At 33.6% G+C, this 15,951-nt stretch overlaps 1 protein-coding gene across 1 annotated transcript; it reads left to right on the top strand.

Annotated features, from left to right (window-relative positions):
* The first annotated feature begins 390 nt into the window (after nucleotides 1-390).
* Nucleotides 391-3,055, top strand: LOC122610479 (receptor-like kinase TMK4). Its single transcript, XM_043783467.1, has 2 exons — nucleotides 391-2,434; nucleotides 2,582-3,055. The coding sequence occupies exons 1-2, from the start codon at nucleotides 391-393 to the stop codon at nucleotides 3,028-3,030; spliced, it is 2,493 nt and encodes an 830-aa protein (XP_043639402.1). The 3' UTR covers nucleotides 3,031-3,055.
* Nucleotides 3,056-15,951: the final 12,896 nt, after the last annotated feature.

Raw genomic sequence — 15,951 nt, forward strand, 5'->3', positions numbered from 1 at the left:
ATTATAATTAAGTTTATAACTTTTATTAATATTATTAGATGTAAAACTTTTGAAAAATTAGTTCAATAGTACGTAGTCATGCATGTGTACGTAGTAAACCTAACATATAAGTGCATAGGAAGGATGATATGAAACTACAACTCACGTGGTGACGATAGATATGACATGATGGATGATGTCTCCATCAATTAATGAAACATCATCAGGTAGTACTACTATAAGTCTGGTTTCTAAGAAGGAGGTAACTACGTACGTACGTAACCCATTTTCCACGTTCTTAAAAATCCCCATCATATCATTTAGGCATCCATCAGCTCGATCGATCCCTTAATTATTAGTAATTGACAACCGCTTCTTGAAATTACCTTTACTACCCGGAAACAAAAATATATGGCACGCCAACGCCACCTCCTCCTATTCTTTAGCCTCCTCCTCCTGATCTCTTTCTCGATAGCTGTTGATGACGATGCCGCCGTCATGACTAAGCTTTTGAAGTCCATTTTCAGTCCCCCATCCACTTGGGGAACCGAAAAACACTTCTGTGATTGGGGAGGAATCACGTGTGACTACAACTCATCAAACTACAGTCGTAGTGTTACCTCCATCGATCTTCGTGGTAAATCACTCACAGCAACCCTGCCCTCCGATCTTAACAACCTATCACGTCTCGAAACTCTTAACCTTCGATGTAACAATTTTACAGGCCCCCTGCCTACGTTATCTCATCTCACTCTCCTCCGGGAGGTATACATCAGTAACAATAAGTTCACTTCAATCCCCCCGGATTTCTTTCACGGTCTTATTAATCTCCAGAAGTTTGATATCTCCAACAACCCTTCTTTGGCACCATGGAGTCTCCCCACTGACCTCACTCAACACACTAACTTAAAATCATTTTATGTCAATGGGGCAAACCTAATCGGTTCTATTCCAAACGATTTCGACCGTCTCTCTAATTTGCGGATACTTAATTTGTCTGACAACAACCTCAATGGAAGCCTCCCCTCCCAACTCAACAAGCTCAACGATCTCATCAAAATCGATCTCAGTAACAACTCGTTCTCCGGCGCCTTGCCTACTCTGTCTGACCTCGGTTCACTAGAAACACTATACCTAGACAACAACAACTTCACTTCAATCCCCGGGAATTTCATTTCCGGTCTCTCGGCTCTCAAAGACTTTCGCATCTCTAACAACTCATATCTAGAGCCATGGGCTCTCCCAAACTACTTTGGCGATATTAATCAATTAGAATCATTTGAAGCCGCTAATGCTAGCGTAATAGGTTCCATTCCAGACTATAATAAAGATTATAATAGTTTGGAGACAATCTATTTGTCCTACAATAATCTCACAGGAACCATACCTGCATCTTTTGCCATGTCGCCGATTAGCGATCTTTGGCTTGACAATCAGCTTCAAGGCCTTTCTGGTACGCTTGATGTGATCTCCTCAATGTATCGACTTAAGCACGTTCAGTTAGAAGCTAATAATTTCAGTGGTCCTATTCCTCAAAATTTGACAGGTTTGCCATATCTTCAACTACTTGATGTGTCAAACAATAATAACATTTATGGATATATACCTGAATTGAAACCTAAGGTGACGTTCCTTTATAACAATACTTCAATACTTGAACAAAGTTCTAGAACAGATAATGTTAACAATACTTCAATACGTATACAAAGTTCTAGCAAAGATAACGTTTCATTACGTGTGACTATTGGTAGTGTAATAGCTAGTGTTCTAGCTTTAGCTGGGATTATGTTGTTTTACAAGTATTATGGAGTTTCTAGAAAATCACACTTTCAAATTACGGGAAGTCATGGTGAAATACCTATTTCTGAAAATGGCAATGTAATGATTTCCATGCAACTGCTTGAGCTTGTCACTGATAATTTCAGTAATAACAACGTGTTGGGGAGAGGTGGATTTGGTACGGTTTACAAAGGCGAGTTACTTGACGGAACAAAGATTGCAGTCAAGAAGATGAAATCTGATGTGAACGGAACAAAAGGGATTCAAGAATTTCAAGCTGAAATTGGGGTACTAACAAAAGTGAGGCATAGACATCTTGTTGCTCTTCTTGGTTACTGTATTAATGATAATGAGAGGCTTCTAGTGTATGAATATATGTCACGAGGTACTTTAAGTCAACATTTGTTCAAGTGGAGAGAACATAAAAGTCAACCTCTTAGCTGGAATCAAAGAATTTCAATTGCTTTATATGTGGGAAGAGGAGTTGAATATATGCATAACTTAGCTCAACAAAGCTTTATTCACCGTGACTTAAAGCCTGCTAACATTCTTCTTGATAATGGATTGAGAGCAAAAGTTGCGGATTTTGGTTTGGTTAAGAATGCACCTGATGGGAAGTACTCGATAGAGACAAGATTGGCAGGGACTTTTGGTTACTTGGCCCCAGAATATGCTAGTGAGAACTACCCCTTTATTTCCCAGTTTCTGTTTTTCTTTTATTTTTAATATTTATTTTTTGTCTTTACTATTTTGAACTCGTATTATCTAACAACTAAAATTTGACTATTTTTTTTTAATTTTACTTTTGAGTATGTGAATACAGCTACAGGGAGGGTGACAACGAAAGTGGATGTTTATGCATTCGGGGTAATCTTGATGCAGTTGATTACTGGCCGAAAAGCAATAGATGGAAGTATGCCGGATGGGAGATGTCAGTTGGTTACATGGTTCCGAATGGTCCCTATCTGCCAAGAAAACATGATGAAATTCATTGATCGAGTTCTTAATACTGATGACAATGAAACCCTTGAAAGTATCTTGAAAGTGGCTAAGTTAGCACACCATTGCACTGCACCAGAACCGTTTCAGAGACCTAAAATGGGTTATGTAGTAGGCATATTGGCCCAACTGGTAGAAGATTGGAATCCTTCTCGACACAAAAAAGATATAACGTATGGCCACAAGCACCATATGAGCCTTCCGAAAATTCTGCAAGACAATGAGGCGGATACCTCAAGAATGCTCAATCTCTTTCGACCAAACTCGTTCTAACATATATGGTAACATTCTAAATCTTTGTGTCGTTTATGTTGATTATGTCGTTAGTCAACTTTGACTTTCTTTGTCAAGTCGTTATATGTGGGTTAACGTGCCTAGTTAATATGTTGATAATTTTATATGTAATGCGGACAACATGTGGTAAATATGTGAATTAAAAAGTGTGTCAGTGTAGTGGTTTCATTTATGTGGTTAACGTCATGTGTGTTCCCGTTATAGTGTGTATTTATAAAGTGAAGTTATATGGTCGCTAAATGTGTCAAGATGTCTAATTAATTAAGTGTGTTTATCTTTTCTAACTTTATCTTTTAGTTGGTAGGTTGTCAATTATATGATAATTGTGTGTACGAATATTTATTAGACAAATTTAGAAGGACCTAAAGTGAAACTAAGCAACTCTTATATGGGGTTAGGGCTAATGACACATAAGTAAAAAATATCCCTTTTGATCTTTACGGTCGAGAGGAAAGGAATAAAAAAAGAAAAAAAAAAAGAAGAAGAGTCTCACATAGTGGTCGTTTGTTTGGACGGCAGCCATAACGTGCACAAGAATTTCAAAGGGATTGGGTTTTGTTTTAGACATAAAGAGTTTGAAGTTTTTTTTGTTGTTTATGGAGTTGGTTTTTAACGTGAAGATGATGGTGATATAGTTGTAGTGTTTTGTTAATAAATCATGGCCTTAATCAGTATATAACTATTCTAGTTTAATAATGAAATAAAACTTTAATCTAGATAAAATGGCAGAGTGCTTTTCTGTGTTATGTCAAGTTTCAAGGGGTGGGTTGACATTAGGGGTGAGCAAAAACCGAACCGTAAAACCAAAAACCGAAAAAACCTGATAAAACTGAACTGAAAAAACCGAAAACCGAACGAAATCCATTGGTTTGGTTTTTGTTTTCTAAAAACCGAACGGATCAGTTCGGGTTTTGGTGTCATATGCCAAAAAACCGATCAAAAACCGAACCGAACCGAATCAATTATATATTAATTATTTAATATTTATATCATATTACATTTATATTTATTACTTATAATTTGTAAATATGTTAATATATTTAAACTTTTTATCTTTTTAGTATACAAATCTATATAAATTGTATGTTTTAGATGAAAACGTACAAAAAAATCAATTCGTTTTATAAAAGTTATATCAACTTTAACACCTAAAAAATATAATTAGTCGATAAAAAACATTTTTATATTTTAATTTCTATATCATAATTTTTTTTGTTAACAACTGAAAACTAAATTTAAAACATAATAAACAAAAAAGTTAAAATATATATATATAATATAAATCGAACAAAAACCGAAACCGATCCAAACCGAACAAAAAAACCGACAAACCGAACCGAACAAAAACCAAATCCAATGGATTGGGTTTTCTAAAAACAGAATGGATCGTTTATGGTTTTGGTTTTAGCCAAAAACCGAACCAAAACGATCCATACTCACCCCTAGTTGACATATAATAATGATGTCTTCATTTTCATGATGAGATTAGACCCTCATATATTTTTAAGAATGAAATGCATTTTTGGTCCTTGTGTTATTACACCATTCACAATTTTGGTTCAAACATTTGCAAAATGGTGATTCTAATGCCACAAATGGAAAAGTTTCGTAATTTTGGTCCATTTTTAACTTTCCTTCAATTTGCCTCCGTTATTGGCCCCATGTGTGTATCACATGCGGGGTATATCGTCCATTTAATACCCAAAGGACCATTTATGTAAAGCCATAACAAAAACTAATTCTCACACCTACTCTTTTATATATCTCCATTTTCCCCCAAAATATATATAAAATTATTTATGTAGGTTTATACATTCATTTTTCTCTAAAATACATCCCTAAAGCTTTTCATCTGGACACATTTATATCTACACCTATGTTGTTCAATTCGAATGGAGAATGCTCAGCCAACCCACCTTTTTTTTTTCTTCCCATTCCTCATCTTCAACATCACATCTACCAGATCTATAGATATACTTGACGAAAACACAAAGAAACAAAACCAAAATATCACAACAAACTCCGGTAAGTGTGACTGCCAGTGGGGGGCGATGTTAGTTGTGGTGATGGTTTGTGGCGGTCGACGGTAGTGATGATGATCGAATGATATGGAGGTCTAACCTCCAATTTCACAATCTATTTGTCTCGTACACACACAGTCACACATCCCCACCCACCACACCGTCGGCTATAATCACAGCGCCGGAATTACGACATTAAAAAAGGGACGATTATAATGGGTACACGCATTCGAATAACCGGCACACAATCTATCTTTCTTTTTCTCTCTCTATCTCTCGATCAATCTCTCTGTCTTCGTCTCAATCTCACGAACATTTGAAAGGATCTTGCACCGTGAAGATACATCTGAACGGATTTGAATTGATCTTGTCTTTTATAGTGATTGTCGAAATTTATTTATAAACTGATGGTCGATCTCCAATTGCCTTTATGTTGTAAGTACTTTTGAGTTAAAAATCAAAATTATTGGAAATGGTGTTTTTTATGTGATTGGCTAGGTTCAGAGAAAAAATCAATAATTAAAAAGAGTGTGAGGGTCGCATGTTTTTGATAATAGCAAAATGATGAAGAAGATATGATACAAATTGTTGTATGTTATGGGTAAATACAAAATGAAAGATGGAGAATGAGAGAAGGAAAAATGCTTAAATATGATAAGTCAAGATTTTAATTTGGAGAGTGAAAAAGAAATTGATTGGAATTTTGGGATAAAAAAAGTAAAGGGTTAAGTGGGACAAAAAAGTTTTCGTTTAGTTTTTTGCAAAAATGGTCCATTAACGAACAAATCTATCCCGCACGTGACATGCACATGGGGCCAATAACGGAGGCAAATAGACGGAAAGTTAAAAATGGACCAAAATTGCGAAACTTTTCCATTTGTGGGACCAAAATAGCCACTTTGCAAATGTTTGGACCAAGATTATAAATTGTGTAATAACACAGGGACCAAAAATACATTTCGTTCTTTTTTTAAAGAATATATATATAGTCTACTTATCATCAGACTTGTGATAGATCCAACATGGCTATACGTGTTTCTTTTTAGACATGTTATTTGGTTTTGATATAGTGTTATTATTTATATAATTGTTTAGATAGGCAGACATTTGAAATAACGAGTTACATTTTGTGGCTATCCACGTAAGATAACTACCTTTTGACACAAAGAACACAACGAGAACTTAGTTTCATAATTAACGATGATTAAACTCTCTTTCATACGCTTGTTAAGTTATGAGAACTTCGGGAGGGCTTATTGTTTGAACCTAAATTAATTGGCTCAGTAACAAACAAGATTAAGGGCCACAACCACCGCAACTCCTGAGAATTCAGTGCGAACCTAACAAGTTCTTGACGAACCTAAGGTGGCTATGATTGTGGAATGATTGTGAATTGATTGAATGTGATTGATTGACTTAAATGTGAATTGAATGTGTTGACAAGCATTGAATTGAGCTTTTATAGAAGTATATTTGGAAGAGTGACAAATACTTTCGAAGATTCTAATATTGTAAGTTTCCTTTTCGTCGTAAACATCGATTATCCATATGAATATTTTAGGCTTATATGTCATATGTACAGTTTGTAAACAAGGCTACTTTGTTTAGCTCATGCCATGTTATGTTTAGGTGCTATAAAATATGTACTCAAGCAAGAGGGCAGGTTATCTAAATTCATAACCCATACACCTTCTGGCCTACATAAGCCCATTAAAGAGTCGGCCTATATTAGTTATAAAAGAGACTTTAATCAGCATGTTACCAAGGAGTTCCTGATCAAGGAAACATGTTATATCTCGAGCTCTTGTTATATCTCGAGTATATCTTCATTTATCTCGAGCAAGGCAAATAAATGTGTATAAATGTATCTCCTACCTCTTGTATCTCGAGTGAACCATGTGAGAAATCCAGCCCGGCCATGAGTCTGGCCCATTAGGTTAAATACCACTTGGCCGTTCCTTCTTTATTTATATTAGATCTTGACATATAAAAACTTTGAGGGCGCATCTCGAGCCTACTTTTTGTAAGTCGAGCTCTTTAATATATATATGTTTCAGGCAGCCATCTCTTGCTCGAGCCTTCCTTTCCTTGTCACATCTCGAGCCTTTCTCTAATATATGTAAGTCGAGCCCCTCCAATTGAAATTAAATATATATGCGTATATATATATGTCGAGTATTCTATCTCAGGTATTAGGGATCTCTAATTCGTGTATGTTATATTCCATGCCTTTTTATCTCTAGCATACCTCGAGCTTTCATACCTCGAGTTCTTTGTTAATTGCTATTGTGCAGTGGTTTCTTTGTTAATTGCCATTTTCAATCGTTGGTTTTATGCATGTTATGCCTTAATTAATTTTAGTTATTAATGTAATGCATGTTTAAACTTGTGATGATTGATATGTTTATCTCGATTGCTTATGGTTGATATGTTGTTATGTTTTGCATGGTTGATGTTTAACTGGCCTATACATGTAGTACACTAGACTCATGTAGGATTGCTATGATTCACTGTTGCACGATGGGATCCTAAAATGATGATATTGAAACGATTGATAAAGCATACGATTGAAACGGTTAATAAAATCGAGTATAAACTTACGGTTGAAAAGTGTTAAGCTTAACCCATGCTAGTCCCGGGAGGAGCTGGTATGCTACGGTTGGTCGGACGGGGTAGTCATGATCCCTCTTACGACATGGTCACGATTGCTTGAGTTTGCAAGGTGGTTAGGACCCATCACCATGCTTTGCTAAAAGGCTTGCTCCTGGATTTGGTTATGCTTATCCTTAACGACGCCGATGGACCCATAAAGAACTACCCATCATGTCGGGTGCAAGGTTCATTGAAAGGTCGAATGACCGCCTATGCACAACCGCGATTGATTTACTTGTGACATAAGTCACTACCTAACGATTGAAAATGGCATAAACTATGATTGATGATTGAGATTGAAATTAAGATTGATAACGATGATTATTGAGATGATTTGAGGTTGCTAGGGACATGTAGAAATGTAATCTTCCTATGATGTTTTTTGATTAATATGTGATGATTGTTTGTAATATGCTTGACATGCGTATGAACTAATTAAGATGATGTAATTGGCAACTTCTTTTACAACCGGTGGTTATCTTACTCGACTTTTAAAGCTGACACTTGTTTGTTTAAAATGTTGTGCTTCCCCAGGTTAAACATTGGAGTTTGCTTAGAGTGAGACTGAGTAGATATTTGCTATAGACGATGACATTTTCTTAGCCTCAATTATTTAGATGACATTATATCTTGTCGAAACTTATGACTATGGGCTTTCTTAAATTATTGCTGTGATGCAATAAAGTAACACCATGTTTTGTAGACCATTCCTTTAGGAAATGGTTAAGTTTTTATCGAGACATTTCTGCATTTTAGTTATTTATTTAAAAGTATTTTGAAAACCCATATTTTTAAATGTCGGGTGGTACATTTATAAACACCAAAGTTTGAGAAAGTTTAAGCATATTTGATTTACTAGATTGTGAAGTAGCAAAGAAAAAAGATACGGAGTAGTATGGATATCATATATTGTCAGTACTCTTTATAACAAAAATAAGTTGACATGATATAGCAGGTGAATACTTATGAACACTTGTTTCTTTGAAGTACTACTTACCTTCGTTAATCCTTAATTATTATTATACATACTAGCGAGTATTTGAATGCACAACCCATTAAGTATCTGTTTTTGTGTTTTGTTTATGGGAAATACAATATTCTAACAATTATTGACATTTAACAAAAATCAATTTTATTAGGAAAAAATCTATAAAAAGATGATAATCTTTTTACACAAAATTCATAATAAGGGAACCTATTTAGTTTTCGTATATTAAAAGAATTTCATTTTTAAAAATTCCGCAATAAAGGTAAAAACATTAGTTTTTAACGCTAACCACCGTAACTACCACGTCACCATACAACATCATTGAAAACTGGTTACTGGTACTTTGACTAAATATAAAAATAAAAATACATACGCACATAAAAGTTTTTATATATTAAAATTACGACAGTCTTGTTTTTCTTCAAGTTCTTGAACTTGGTTTCACCTCTGACAATGTAAGCAAGCTGCTTCCCAATTGGTTGAATACTTAGAATGTCAAAACCAGCCATACTAGAAACAATCTCTTCGTGCTTTGCAGAAATCAAAATATCTAAATTAATGCTAAAGTCTTTCTTGTCTTTTGCGACTTAATCAGAAGCAAAAAACTTATTAGAAATTGCGATACATTGTTCAAGATTGACTCAATCATAACCAGAATCATGGTCTCAACCATGGGTATCAAGCACAGGTGAGCTCAGACTGTGAAAAAGGCTCCAAAAATCGAAATCGATAAGCAGGGTTTTCGTTATTGGATGACGGTGGCAAAGAGATGTCTAGTTAATTTAAGAATTGCCATAGGTGCAGGTGATAATATAGCGATTACTTATCGATCGAATTTGAGCATTAAATAATTAAGGTTCATGAGTTTTAGGGGGAAAAAAAGGAGGAGGAAATGAGTGGGGAGAGAAAAAGAGAAAACAAAATGTGTTTTTGTTTATATAAAAACATATATAATTATATATGTGTATTTTTAACTCAGTCATAAGTCCACGTAAGACGTGGCATGATGATGTGACACTTAAATGATAACTGATGTTAAAAACTAACAATGTTATCTTTATTATAAAATTTTTAATAAGAAATGAGATTCTTTTAATAGACAAAAACTAAATAAATTCCTGTTATTAAAAATTATGTATAAAAAGATTATCGTTTTTTGGATTTTTCCCATTTTACTATTCTACTAAATTTTAAGAAAAATACCTACAGGAAAACTTTTATTTACACATGACAAATACATAGAAGCCAAGATCCCCAATCTATCCCAAATTTGAACAAACGCTACACGCTATAAGGTTATTGGCAAATAGATAAACACATGGAAAAAAGGTGAAAATAACAATATATAGAGGGGGAGATAATGATTAATCCTTCTAATATAATAGCCTAAAAATTCTTCTAATTTTTAGATGAGAACATGTGGAGAAATTTCAGGGGGTGAGATTAGGGAAGAGAATTAGTGGTATTCATATGTCACTCTCTAAAGCTATTAGAAGGATTTTTAGGCTAATTTTTTAAGAGAAATAATTTTTCTAAATAAAAGAGGATATATACTCGATGACGAGGAATCGTTGATTTCAAAAGCTAATGGCAATCCATCATTAAGAGTGTATTCTCGATTTTTTTTTTAACGAATAGGAAAAGAAAGGATTGGAAAACTTCTCTATTTTGCATTCTTGAGTTTTTTTTTTAAAAGAAAGGAAAGGGGAAGAAAAGAAAACATGGATGTTTTTGAAGTAAAAACTTTCCTCCAATTTTTGGGAGGATTTGGATGGAAAACTTTTAAGTTATGTGTATAATTACTAATTTACCCCTATTAATTAATAACAACTTTATAGGAAAAAGGACATAATTGTAAAATTATAACTTTTTTCTCTTTCTTTTCTTTTCTTTCTATCTCAAGAACACTATTAATTTTGTGTTTTCTTTTCTTTTTTTTAGTTTTTCATATAACTTGAGAATACCTTTTTGATATATAAATTTTTTTCTTTTATTTCCTTATCCAATCTTTTTCTTTCCTATCATTTAAAAAAAAACTCGAGAATATAGTGTAAGTAAAAACATGTTATTTTCTTATCAAGCGGTCAATATTAAAATTCAAGTCAGATTAATTACTAGTAAAAGAGAAGGATTTGCTCCTACGTCCTAGTGTCCTACAATAGTAGGGGAAACATAAACAATCCATCATTAATTACCTTGCTAAGCAATAACTATCACATATCGTTATTCATGATACATTGTGTTATGTTTTTGTTTGCAATATATTTTTTCCTGGTAAAAAGGATGACCTAGTCAGATTACTACTATTATTTTTTTTTATTTATTATTCTTCACTTTGCTCTTAGAAAAATAAAAATCTAGAACATCAAACGGATAATTATTATATATTTCAAGTGTGCTTTCAAAATAACTTTTTGACTCAAACTTATATGACATTGCACTAAGTCCGCTCATATATATGACCTTTAGTTTTTATGCCCCCATAGTACATGTTCAGACTGCAAAAATAATGGATTAAAGTTTTTATGCCCCCATAGATATCTCTAAAGTTGATCCAACTTTATAGGTAAAGTTGGATCAACTTTAACCATTGAATTAAATCCAATGGTAAAGATTAAAATTTAATGTTTAAATTTTAACCATTGAATTTAATCCAATAATTAAAGTTTATCAAAATTTACATATTAAGTTGTATCAACTTTATAAGATCTCAATCCAAAAATGAATATATATATCTACAGTAAGTAGTAACACCGTGATATTTTTGATGAGTTGCTCAGTAATATCCTTTTCTTCGTAAGATTTTAGATGCCAATTATGTTTGTTCGGACCAATCAGCGAGTGTAACCGACAAGTTTGCAATCCCATCGGGACAATGCATCAAAACATCAACACAAATGTGACTCATAAGAATCACATAAAAGCGGGGATACAATAGAACCCATAATGATTATGCTCACATGGAAAAAATTTGGCGTTTAGTTTTAATCGGCATATATATAGCTAGCATTATTAGTTCCATCTATACCAACTTTAATATAAGAAACAAACATGATGCAAATCAAATATTTAAAAAAACATGATTCAAGACACCATTTGTAGCAAATCTAGCTATCATTCCGACTATCATAAAATGTAAAATATGCTAACCTCACTCTTCTCCGATGAGTAAACGTTGTCAGCAACAAAATTTAGGATATTTTAATTAATTTTAGTTTTTAATTCTAAGTTTATCTTTTCATATTCCATTGAGAAGGTAGAAAATGATTTTAATTACATATGAAACAATCCTATCATGAATGGTTTCAAACACCAATCTTGGAGTGTAAATATGATCCAATGTTCTTGAGAGAAATAATCTACGTGGGAAATATACTACCAAAGTAAGATCTATTTATAACTGTCAGTCATAACATTAGGAGTAGACAGATATCTTTCCTTGTAGCTTAAAGAAAGATTCCTCTCTAATTTCATTATCAAAACAACTCAACAAACACAAGATGTAAAAAGTTACAATAAAGCTAGTCTAAAATATATATGTTAACCAGATCAAGTGAAAACCTTTTTTTTTTGAAAAAAACTTAGTATATAACTCAACTTTTCCTCGTGCGAAAACACTTGTTAATTGTTGTCATTATCCACTTCCTAAGTTCCTTAACTAGCTTGTTTCTTTATCTATCTATGCTACCTAATAAAGCAAATCCTCCCCTATTAATTATTTTTGTCTTTGAAATACCTTATTTGTCATTGGACATTTGTTATTTTCATGATACCCTCTCCACCCTAAAATCAGGAACACTCTAACCACTGTCCCTCTTTTGTAACCCGCAATTTTGTTAACGCTGATATGGAAATTACTACCATCAACCGCTGTCACTTCCACCCACCGCCGCAGTATATGGTCGCTGCATCGCGCGAGTATCCATCTAGTACTACCTAATAAAGAAAATCCCCCCCCCCCCCCCAATTTATTATTTCTGTCATTGAAATATCTTATTCACCACTACAAAAATCCAAATAGACACCCCTCATAGAAACGTGTTTAAATTTTTTTTTAATAAAACTGGTTTCTTAAAAAACTAAGGAGACCCGTTTTGAATAAAAAAGTGGTCTCTATGTATAAAGAGGAGTTTACAGTAAATAACAGGTCTCTTTAAGTTCAAATGGACACCGATTTTAAAGCAATAAACGATATCTTTTCATAAAGACCGGTTTGTGATAATAACACTTCTCTAAACTTATCAAATAGAGAGCGGTCTTAAGAAAACACTTCTCTATACTCTGAAATCAAAACCCGTTATGGAAAAAACACTTTTAAAGTATTTTCCTACCTTTTGTTTCGGCTAAAGTTGTTTGAAGAACGGATATATCATCAGATTAAAAGGATATATACGATGTAAAATTTAGTTATCTCTCTTTCTCAATTCAATCACCAGTATTTGAACACATAAAAAATATTACAGATATAGTACCATCAAATTTCTTAAAACAATACATTATAAAGTTTCAGCTTTTGGAAAAAAAGGTATGTAAATAAACAAATTACTATGTACATGTTCTTATTTACTGAGCTTTTTTAATATATATGTTTAACGTAGATTGTCAATCTTTCTCACCTTTAATTCTCACCTTTAATTTTATGTAATTTTGTTAGTTTTAATTTGACTATGCATGGGTATTAGCTAGCAATTATATGAAAAGGTACAATGATACATGAAATTGATCGTGCATATATATAACATTAATTTGGAAAAACTAGGATGCTTTAAATTATTATTGTGTTTCATTGATTATGATGTAGTTGGTTTGAATCAAGATATTAAATATATCATACCGTATGTTTTAGTAATATCTATTATGGTTTCTTTTAACTTCATCATATTGTAACAGATTAAACTTATATGCATATCCTTAAATACATACTATTATATCATACAAGCATTAACCCCATCTAGTTATATACTTTTTGTACATGGTATCATATAATTGTAATATATGTGTATATATATATATATTTTTTATTTTTATATCAATAATTAAATTTATCATATAGTATATGATACATGCATATGCCATCCTTTATAGGTTAATTAAGTTTAACATATATAATAGTCTTTTTATGTATATATCTAGATGAAACGGAGTGAATGGATGTACGAGATTGGTCGTCATACAAATGAATACCAAAAAAACTTGGCTGATTTTATGGAAGTAGCGGAGGCTGATCGAGTGTTGCAAGGAAATTCTAGAATATCATGTCCTTGTGCAGATTGCAAAAACTGTGTAAAATATGATGAAGCGAGAGAAATATATAGACATTTGGTGGTAAAGGGTTTTGTGCCAGGTTATACTTGTTGGTCATATCATGGGGAGTTATTGGTTGATAGTGGTGTAGACGACATAAATGAAAATGATAATGACCATGCATACCACAACCTCGATCATGATAATTTTACTGAAATGTTTAATGTATTGAGAGAAAAAGCTACTAAAAGTGTTAATGATAATGAAAGTGGTGGAGATGATGTAGATGATAATTATGATGATGCATATGATGATGATGATGCAACTGAAAACGATGAATTTCAACAAGTGTTTGCCGACTCAAAAGAAGATTTGTACAATGGTTGTAAAAAGTACTCAAAACTTTCTGCGGTATTGAATTTGTTTACTTTAAAAGCAGACTATGGTTGGAGTGACGCAAGCTTCAAAAGACTTTTAGAAGTTGTGCATGACATGCTCCCAGAAGATAACGTGTTGCCTGTTTCGTTATATGAAGCAAAGAAAATGTTGTGTCCAATGGAATGGAAGTTGAAAGAATACCAGCATGTCCAAATGATTGTATGTTATATAGAAATGAGCATAGCGACCTCCATGAATGTCTCAAATGTGGTGCGTCTAGGTATGAGCGCAAAAAAAAAAGTCGGGGATGATGTGAAGAAGAATCCCCCCCCAGCTAAAGTTTTGTGGTATTTTCCCATCATACCAAGAGAAAAGACGATTATTTGCGAACCCTAGAGATGCAAATTTGTTGCGTTGGCATGATGAAGAACGTAAAAACGATGGGAAAATTAGACATGTGGCTGATTCCCCTCAATGGAGGAATATAGAAACATTTGACGAATTTGGAGATGAGATCAGAAATTTAAGATTCGGACTTAGTTCAGATGGAATTAATCCCTTTGGAAACATGAGCAGCCGTCACAGCACTTGGCCAGTTATTTTATGCATTTACAATCTTCCACTTTGGTTATGCATGAAACGAAAATATATCATGATGTCTTTATTAATTCAGGGTCCGAAACAACCTGGTAATGAGATTGATGTGTATCTCTCTCCTTTAATTGACGACTTGAAAACATTATGGAGTCCGGGAGTTGTAGGTCATGATGGGTATATGAATGAAAATTTTCGATTACGGACCATGGTTTTTTGCACTATCAGTGATTTTCCGGCCTATGGGAACTGGTTGGGGTATGGTACAAAAGGGTCTAAGGCGTGTCCCATTTGCCAAGATAACACATGTTCAAGATGGTTGAAATATTGCAAGAAAACAGTGTATATGGGCCATTGAAGATCACTTCCACCTAATCACCCATATCGTAACATGGGTAATCTGTTTGATGGCTATAGTGAGTACGAAAGTCTACCCCCACCACCAGATGGAGAAACTGTATTTTCCCGGGTTGAAAACTTCCAAAATGAGTTCGGTAAAAAAAGAAAGCGTGGGAAATCGGATGACATCTGGAAAAAAAAATCTATTTTTTGGGATTTACCATAATGGAAGGATTTACAGGTCCGACATTGTATTGATGTTATGCATATCGAAAAAAATGTTTGTGATAGTTTGATCGGGTTACTATTGAATATTCCAGGGAAAACCAAAGACGGAGTTAATGTTCGAAAAGACATGGTCGATATGAAAATACGACCGGAGCTTGCTCCACAGGAGAATAGTGATGGGACGCGAACATATTTGCCAGCAACCTGTTATACCTTGTCCAAAGATGAAAGAACTTCTTTTTGCAAATGCTTAAATGGTGTTAAGGTCCCATGAGGATATTCTTCGAACGTTACAAGGTTGGTTTTGATGAAAGACAACAAGTTGATTGGTATGAAGTCCCACGATTGCCATGTTTTGATGACACAAATGATTCCTATTGCAATTCGCGGAATACTTCTGGAACATATCCGTTATACAATAATAAAACTATGTTTGTTCTTTAACTCTATCCATTC

This window comes from Erigeron canadensis, chromosome 8, assembly GCF_010389155.1.
Source record: "Erigeron canadensis isolate Cc75 chromosome 8, C_canadensis_v1, whole genome shotgun sequence".
In the NCBI taxonomy this organism is placed as follows: Eukaryota; Viridiplantae; Streptophyta; class Magnoliopsida; order Asterales; family Asteraceae; genus Erigeron; species Erigeron canadensis.